The sequence below is a fragment of the Elaeis guineensis genome, chromosome 11 (assembly GCF_000442705.2).
Source record: "Elaeis guineensis isolate ETL-2024a chromosome 11, EG11, whole genome shotgun sequence".
Lineage (NCBI taxonomy): Eukaryota > Viridiplantae > Streptophyta > Magnoliopsida > Arecales > Arecaceae > Elaeis > Elaeis guineensis.
Window position 1 is genome coordinate 19,871,383 of NC_026003.2, and position 9,891 is coordinate 19,881,273.

Consider the following 9,891-nt stretch of genomic DNA (forward strand, 5'->3'; position numbering starts at 1 on the left):
GGATAGTGGATTATATGGGATCTTATATTGCCTCCAAGTCATAGAAGTTGCCTGATAAGTGAATTGGCTGTCCAGACAGGCCATCATGTAGAACTAAATTATTTGTATTGGTATTACCAAGCTGGAACTCCCTCGTCCTTTTTTCTTGATCGTCCAGTTTACAGACGACACTTGACTGGAAATATAATACACCTAGTAATTAATTAGAAATCTTGTACTTAAAGTAGTCTGGAAAGTTAGTCCATAGCACAAATAAAGTGCTACAGACAAGAAGCTAGTGTTACTTAGATGATAAGTCAGCTGCTGCTGGTTACCGGGACATGGTCTTCCGCTGCTATACATGGATGTTGTCATTACATTACATTTTTTTAGCATATCTTTATGATCTGCTCTGCTATCAAAGCCAGCTATGGATCACTTGTTTAAATTTTTCCGCATTTGGCTGTATCAAAATTTGAATAGACTAGTATCCTTTCGAAGACCTTGTCAACGGTGATGAAAGCCAGGCAGCTGGGTCACATGCCGTTGAAGCTGAGCTCTCTAGTTCTAGCTCTGATGATGCTTAGTGATGCAATGGTGATGATGTTTTTTGGAAGCACATCATCAAGAACATGGCTCTAGTTTTATCCATCAAATTGTGATGCGTTTTTGGTTTTCAGACCCATTGCAGGGGTCCACCCACAAACTTGCCCAGAATCTGCGAAAGATGCAAACACGACAGGTGTGAGAAATTTATTTTTATCAGCAGATGCACTTTGATGGGGAAGGTAATGTTTAAATTTTTGGACATTAATGTTGTCATAGCATATATACTTTTCTAAATAATAGCAGTAATCTTTATGTGAATAGTCAGTATTGAATCATGTGCTGTTCTTTTTCACGATCTTTTTCTTTCTATTTTAAGAACCGTAAATGCCCACAACTTATTATCTTAGCAAGCGCCAGATACATCATTAGCAAAAATGGCTCTTTTTATTTCATAAAAGAGCAATTACTTTGGAAATTTAGCTCCCATTCCTTGGGATAGAAACTTTATTCGAGAATTTGTATGTTTCTAGATAAATATTTCTTAAGCAACATTTAAATAGAAAAATAATTTATATATTTTTTTATGTATTGAAAAGTGGCTTCGGCATCTATTACTCATATTCTTTTGCATTACCACTTTTTCTGATAAGTTATTAAAATTTATCCATATTTCTCATAGTACTCCTTGTCCTTCTAGGCCCAATCTATCAAGATCATCAGAAGATTTTTCAATGCACTTTTTATGTCTAACATCAGAGCCCATAATTTAGTAGAAATATAGAAAATACACAATTTCAATTTTTATCTGCTTATTTTTTCATTGCGCTTATGCCACTAAGTTATTTATTGAGCTAGATTGTTACAAGAAAAACCTGCTATTTATTGAGCTAGAAACTAAGATAGCACTCATGCCACTAAGTTTGCTGGATTGTAGGCACCGTAGGTACCTTTACTTGTTTCTACCATTTTATTTTTTATCTACATGATTTCTTCTAAAGGTCTATTCTTTGGTGGATAAATATAGAAAAATTAGTTACCTTATTTATTATCTAACTTACCCATGTCTTTATGTTTCTCGATGTTGCTAAATTATTTTTTTTCATAAATAGCATTTACCTATAAAATGGATGGAAAGACAAATTCATTGTGCATAGCATAATTTTTGCTTTAGAGAGTACTATGTTACTTGCATTGTAATCTGATTTTTTGTTTGGTTAAATTTATATTTTATGATTATTATCAAGACCTTTAAATTATCAAATACAATTAGGTCTCATAATTGTTTACACTAGATTTTATCATGTTTAATTTTCAATATGTAATTCATTACACATAAATTATCCAATACAGCCCTGCTAGGTCTATGATGCCTAGTTTATCTCAAAATCTGTCATAAGGTTAGAGATGAGTATATTGGATGTTTTAAAATTTTAGCCATGGTTGAACAAGTGTTGACCTAAAAAATTAATCGAGATATTTTCCCTTAATTTTATTTTGGATTGGATAATTATTTGGATTGAAAATTAAGAATAGATCTAGACTAATTATAGGGCATCTTTGCTTAATTTGAAAATTGATGAGCATTATCTCTCATTTCCATCATTATTTAATTACTTTATATTTTAATTTAAGAGATGGAATTTACTTTCAATTTGGATACATGCTAAAATAGTTAATAGACTATAGTTTTCACTTATATTATAGGATGGTGCAAATAAGATACTTTTATGATTTACATCATGGGAGGAGGATTTTTTATTGGATTGGTGGGACTGGAATAATCATCATAAAGTATCATTTTGTTCAATGAGAGCTATTGATCATATTTGGATTATTTTTTGATAATATCTTGGATTCATTGATTTTAATATCAAAGATAAGCTATGTATGCTTGTTATTCTGCATGGGATGTATTAACAATTGCACGTGGATAATATTATGGTATGTACCCATATGGTGCGGTGATGGAATATGATATCAATGTATATGATTGATTTTAATTGCTAGATTAGTTAATTTAAATTTTAATTCCTAAACACAACTTGTTAGGATGCCTTACAACATCATTGTAAAGGGATTAGGCACTTGCCATATAACCTATTAGATTTCCTATTTTTATGATTCTTATATCAAGAAGGGTATAAGGAGATCGATGATCGGGATGCATTAGAGTGGTGCAGTGGCACCGATTGACTCCAAGGTAAGTTAAATTTTATGATTGTATGTGGCATCATCATCACCATCTTAACAAATAATTATTTTTATAGAGCTGAATAAAATTAGATTAATCTTATTGAACTTTAGATGAGTGAACTTGGTTCAAATAAAACGTGAAATGAGAGTTGGCCCTTCTCCTTAATCCATAAATTAATTAAAAGTCATTTTTACTTTTCTAGTTCAGATTAAAATATAATTTTGTTAATGTAATCTCATGTTGGTGTAATAGTATTTTGTCATATACTAAGTTCATTTATACAAAAGCACGTATGTTAAACTCCCTTTAATGCCTCCACTTGCTGGACTCCCATGTAATCCATATCAAGTCTTATGCAATCTTTTCTTTTCAAAAATACTATCTTTATAGGCTATGTTTTCTCCGCTTTCCACAATTATTTACGCATCCTATTAGTTCTGAGAAACTATTGCATGGACCAAGGCAAATGTCAAAGCATATGCGTGGTAGATAACATGTAATCAGAAGTTGGTGAAATACAAAAGATAATATGGCATACTATCCATTGTGGGATCTAGCATGGCCATTTGGATCCGGTCTAAATAATAATTAGACATTAGTTCATGTCTTAGAAATAAAAAAGTGTGCTGTCAAGAAATAATTGTATATTTATCAAATTATAAAAAGATGACCAAAGCCAGCTATACATTCTAGCGTGTACATTGTGCAAACCCTACAACCAATAGCCAAGTCAACCCAACATGATCCAATCTAATCCAAATTGTGTTTTGCTTAGGACTAAGTTATATGGTTAGGGGTTTTACTTGCCTTAAAGCTAAAGTTCCTCGAGCGGTTGCCTACTTGTCCTTTGGGCCTAAGAAACCCAAAGTCGTAGTTGACCATCATGACCTTGTCTTGTGGGTCAGAGTGACTGGGATGCAGACATTTTGAACCATGTCCTTCCACACATATTAAAATTTAAAAATAGAAAAAAAGAACATTTTAAATTTTTTTAAAAAAAATCACATTATTTCTTCCACTTCTGGCTGGTAGCAACTCCCTCCACCTTTTCGTCCTGGGTTCGTGTTTATCGAAAAACTGATTTATCTTCTTTCACGAGATCAACCATTGGATTGTTTCCACACACATCTCAAAGCACTGGAAACTTAATCTGCGCATATCGGGAAGCGGCTAATTGCACGATCCAACGGTAGATTCGGGCGAAGGAAGGAATATCCTTACTTCGTACGAAAGATACATCCCCTGGCCCTTTATTATATATTATTACAAGTATTATTTTTTTAATTTTCTTCAGCCCTCCCTTAACGTGACCATCCAGAGAGATCGTTCGTTCGTATAAAGCGGCTTCCTCTTGCTATTTCGCATCGTCTTCTAACCCCGGCTCCTTCTCTATATATCTGGTCCCAAAACCCCCCTTCCCTCCCTTTTCTATTGCCTTCGATCTAGGGTTTCGAATCTCTCTCTTTCTCTTTCTCTTTCTCGCGATTCTTTTCTCACTTCTTCAATCGACTTCTCCGGATTTCACTCTCCAGTGATACCTTCTCGATTTCAGAACTGTTTTCTCCGATCGGCACAACGGAGCGCGGAGTTCTTCTGGCTAGAATTCGAGAGCCAGAGGTCGTGTGCAATTGGATTCTTGTTCTAGTTTTGGTTGTTTAGGATGACGATTCCCAACTCGGAGGACTTCCTCTCGGCGGGAAGCTGCCTGCCGTGCACTCCCGAGGAAGAGAAAGATACCATATTAGAATTGACCAGAGCCGCCGAGGCTAATCAGAAGGAAGGGGATCTGTACTACGTTGTCTCCCAAAGGTGATTCTTTTCTTTATTTTCTTTGGTAATGCTTGAGATACGTATCGCTGTTGCTTTATTCTTTATATGAGTTAGTAGGATTGTTTATGCGGATTGGAACTTTGCCAAAGTTCGGTATCTTTGTATGAATATGTTAATGTAGTTGAAATTTGTGTGATTTAGATTCTTTAGCAATGCGATGGATGTGATCTAAATTTGGTATATATGTATTTTTACGATAAAAAAAAAGAGATAAAGCTGGTTGCTTTTCTGGTGCAAATTAATTGCACTCTGGTGTGACAATTTTTAAAAACAGCGTTAAATATTTCATTATATTCACAATTGTTGAAGGTTAGATCTTTAAATGAGTTTACTTTGCCTGGTAGGCATGTCTAAATAAGATAAGGAAGCCCGTGATGGCAGCTCAAATAAGTCAATAGAAACAGGGAGACAATATGTGAGAGTAGTCAGATTCTCATTGGATGGTATTTGATCAAGTTATGAAAATCCATCAATTCATGTGGAATAACGTGCCAGGAGGAGGGTGGCATATGCACTTGTGGCGGATGTGCATCAGATGGGATTGGATAATGTTATGCAAATATATCCATTCCATATAGAGAATGAAAGAGCAGAATCTAACATTAGAAGTGGCGCCCTTGGGGGGGTGAGAGAGAGAGAGAGAGAGAGAGAGAGAGAGAGAGAGAGAGAGAATGTGTGAGAAAAGGTTTTGAGAGAGAGAAAGAGAGAGAGATCCACCTATGCTTCTACTCTTTCTAACAATCCACCCTTACTAAATCTCATAAGATCTGTGCTTCATGTCCCACATTATGTTCATTATGGGTTTTCTTTATGAAGTTTTATTACTTCAAGGAGTACTCAGTGACAGGTGAGAAATGATTTTGAGAGACAGGGTGGTAGGTGATGGTGTATGAACATTCTAAAAGACTTTTATGATATAAAAACTGTATGGTAACTTGATAATCTATGTTGTGTATGATCAAAGGATGGATAAGGAAAAATACTACTGAACTTTTTTTTTTTTTTTTTGCTTTTAGAGTAGACTATCTACTACATGGGCAACGCACATGGATTATCATCAAATTATACAAGATCGAGAGTCTGACATGTGGGTATGTGAGAAATATTGTGGATGGCTGTGATTCCCCATTGGTGGTGAATGAGCCAACAAGATGCATCAGCATGATCTTTCACTCTGCACTTTCTTGAATGTAGTGATAAATGCATATTACTTTGGGAAACTTAAGTAGCGGCAAAGAAGGTTGAGCAACTTTTTCAGCCCATCACTGGCACACCATCTGTTATTACACTTTCAATCCAAGATGATCTTAACAAAATGTTGGCTTTGATATTTGTGAAGAATGGGCTATTAACTTTGAAACTTGAGGATAACAAACTCAATATGTGAAAAATGTAGACAATAATCATATATCATCCCATTGGTTGTAATATTCTTTTTATCCCTTGATTGAATAGAGAGGTTCTTGAGTTATATTAGGACAACTACCCTTAGGTTTTGTTGGATTGGTCCTCTAGCATGGATAGTCTCTTTGTGATTTGACTTGCCAAAAGGAGAGAATTCATTTTATTTCATTTAGAGACCACCATGCTGGGTAGTGTGTACAGATGTGAAGTTACATGAAAAAGAAAGAACAGGCAGTGTCTCATCAGGGAATAATAAAATTTTTATCAAAAGTAAGGTTTCTTATGGATTATCATGGAAGCTTTTATCTGAGATTCTGAATGTTGTCAACTTGATGAAGGGGACAACCAAGTGGCTTAAATACCAAGAAGTTTCCAAGTTAATGATGCCTGAAGATGTGATGGATGAGATTATGAGAAATTGCAGCTAGTTTAGGGATCTCCTTACAAGACTAAAGGACATGGATGTAATGCTATGACTGGATCCACAAGTTGAAAAATCTGATACAAGAAATAAATTTCAATGCATAAGAAAGAGGGGTGATGGTTGATTGAATCCCCATTTTAAAGAGGTTATGGAGTTCATCATGCATGAAGAAGTTGAAAAATAAACCTACCAGCAATTTCTTTTTATCAAAATAAGAACTACAGTAAGATGTGCTGTTACAACTGTCGTGGCCAGCCAATGTATCCCTGCATTTATTTGATGTTGCATAGGGATCTCAGTCTTTAGGAGAAATAGAAAGAAAGAATGGAAGGAAAAGCAGTCTAAAAAAATATGGAATAGATTATTTATGGGTTTAACTAAATATCTAAGCAAAAGCTATTCCTTCTTAACACATTTGATAAATTAGAGAAGGTTTGCCAGAAGAGCTTAGAAGGGAATATTTTGCCCATTTAAATTCTAAGTACTTCATGTTCTAACTATTTTTAGGCTCTAGGTTTTGGAGAATAGAGTACAGCATAGTGGAAATTGTAGAGACTTTCTATAGGTGAGATTTTACCTATGGTGCACCATTAGATGCCATCAGTTTCCAGCTTGAACCTCATGCATGGAAAACAATCTATTGGACAACAAATTAGACATCAAGAAGAAAAGAAAGAAGCCCAGAAGTTCTATATCTTTCAATCTGTATAAGTGGGTTGCTTGTTTAGGACTTACCTCAGATATTGTCTACTAGCAATGGGTGATGATGGAAAAAAAAAGGAGAGCATGGAGGGGTAAGTTATTTAAGGGATTTCGATATGGGACATTTTTTTTAAATTAGCCGATGGGGATAAGGAGATAAGGCTGCATTTTATTGATGATATTGAACATTGTTTACTAAACATAGAAGATCAATGAATCTTGTCTACATCAAGCCTGTGCAAAGTGTGGATCTTTAAAGATCTTGTGATAACCTCTTCTAGGTTGTCATTTTAATTGGTAGGGCCATCTTACTTGAGAGGAAATCATGGGGATTGTGAGAGAAAGAGGAGGTAGCATATACATAGCGGGCTTTAACTTAAGTCGGAAATCATGACACCATATTGCATGCAGTATTCTATTTTCTTCCTCAAAATGAATTAGTTTAGGGACTCTAAATGGGAAATGTAGGGTTTACAGCTTTTTTTTTTTTTTTTTTGTGTGTGTGTGTGTCGGGGGGGGGGGGGGGGAGTTTAAAGCTCTTCCTTGACTTTTAGGTTTTCTAGAAGACATAATTTCAAAAGAACATTTAATAATTCTCGCTTGTCTCAAGTTTTCTTCAAGTTTGGTCTGAGTCATCCCTGGATGGTCATGGAAGTTATTCTACTGCAGGAAACTTTGCTGATCTGAAATTCATTTTTGAGTCAGAACTTTCCATGTTAGGTCTTTGTCGTACTGGACTTGGTAACAAGGGTTGTCCATTCTCTAGTGATGGAGTTGTCAATCATTTAATTGTAAGAGGCCTTTTTATTCTTCTTACTCATCAAATATCTACATGTAAGATGTGTATTTTCTTTTTCTTAACCATGTTGTCAAACAATTTGTTATGGAGAAAGTGTTATTTCCTTTTGTTTTGAGAGTGCATTGAAGTTTTATATCCTTTTGTTTTGAGAGTACATTGTAGTTCTTTTTAGGCTATACAAGTTATATAACTCTCTTAATCAACTGTCTTGTTTTTTCATTAAAGCAACTAAGCAAGCTTGCTCATAAATTTTAGTTTCATGATTCTGATGCAATATGTGGCTCTTGCTTGTGCAGATGGTGGAGGGACTGGCAAGAATATGTGGGGTTTGACTGGTTCAGTGAACATTCTAGCAAGGGCCATCTAAGCAGCCTACCAAGACCTGGAAAAATAGATAATTCCAAGCTTGTATTGAATGGAACAGATGCAGAAGGTAATGAACTTGATCTTCAGAGGAATCTGCAGGAAGGAGAAGATTATACTTTGGTTCCCCATGAAGTTTGGAAGAAGCTCCTTGGATGGTATTTCATATTGTAACTTTTAAGAAATGTTTTCTTTTTGTTATTAAGTGATCATATGAAATTTTGACATCATATGCAATGTTTCATCAACTTGAAATTTTAATACCAAAGTTTGCAATCTTGGTATTGGATGGACCTCATATCAATAACATGGTTATACAATGTTGATACGCTTGATGTCAGTTTGGCATATTGAGGCTCAATATGACCCTATATCAAGTCTCGATCGATACCGGTATGGTACAGTACACCAGTAAGGTGCAGTAGGCTCTAGTACGGTGAACCTTGCTTAATACTATTGCAAAAAGAGTTTGGAAATTTTGTTTTTTTTCTCTTATATTGTTTAACATGTCATGTCTGTTGTTCAATCCAGTGATGTTGTAGTATATTCCAGATAACTTGCCACTGATTCATAAAATGGATGATTTATAAAAGAACAACTCTTTCACTCAGAAAATAAACTTGAGAAATTTCAGAAGTGTTGAAAATGTATAAAAGTTTCAGAAATCATGGAAGACACTTTAGGAAATCTTGAAGAGGATGTAAACAAGTACAAGAAAAAATTTCTTGTAATTAACAGTAAAAAAATGTCCAAATTCTCTATGGTGCATGAGATTTTTTGAAAATTATTAGGATTCATGGTGTCAAGTAACTTTTGGAATAAAAAAAAGAAGATTTTTTTTTTATAATTTTTACAGAGAGGTGGGTGGCCCACCGCGGCTTGGGGGGGGGGTTTCATTTTAAATTTGCAAATTGCTAATCTTTACAGTAAGTTATGTTTGTTGTAATTAACATAGTTAGTAGTCAGGATGTTAAAAGACTTGCCCTAAGTTGCATGTTGATTTTGGACCAACCTTCATATATACAAGGGGTTACTCTAAGCTTCATAGTACAGAGTCAATCATTTACTAATATTTTGACTATAAGCTATGTAAAAATATTTCCATTTTTTCTCTCCAAATGCTTATTCACTTTTATCATTTTGGGTTGTTTGGCAGGTATAAGGGTGGACCAGAACTACCCAGGAAAGTTATTTCTGAGGGTAATATTGATAAGGAACTCAGAGTAGAAGTTTACCCCTTGTGCCTTAAATTAATTGATGCAAGAGACGACTCCCAAAGAACAATTAGGATTAGCAGAAAGGTACTTCTTGTATTTCTTCTTTCAGCCTTGACACATGCTATCTATATATTTCTAGTCATTTGATGCGGTATGGTTGAAGAAGCTACTTTTTTGGATAGCTAATACTACTGTCTTTAGATAGCTATTACTTTTTTTAGATAGGTGCTTTTTCAGATAGCTAACACTTGTTTAGATAGCTAATACTCTTTAGATACATAAATATTTCTAAAATGTTTCAACTTGTGGAAGAGATGGCTACCAGTATTAAGAAGTGGTTACAGAGAATTAGGAGAATCAATGGGAAAAGGGCAATCTAGTAAGGAAACTTGGTGGTGGAATGAGAAAGTTCAGGTTGTGATTAAGGCTA

At 34.8% G+C, this 9,891-nt stretch overlaps 1 protein-coding gene across 1 annotated transcript; it reads left to right on the plus strand.

The window, feature by feature from the left end:
* The first annotated feature begins 4,062 nt into the window (after positions 1-4,062).
* On the plus strand, positions 4,063-9,623 carry LOC140852650 (ubiquitin carboxyl-terminal hydrolase 10-like). The gene is made up of 3 exons (XM_073246222.1): positions 4,063-4,531; positions 8,178-8,402; positions 9,401-9,623. Exons 1-3 carry the CDS (start codon positions 4,383-4,385, stop codon positions 9,606-9,608), a joined length of 582 nt encoding a protein of 193 aa, XP_073102323.1. The 5' UTR covers positions 4,063-4,382; the 3' UTR covers positions 9,609-9,623.
* Positions 9,624-9,891: the final 268 nt, after the last annotated feature.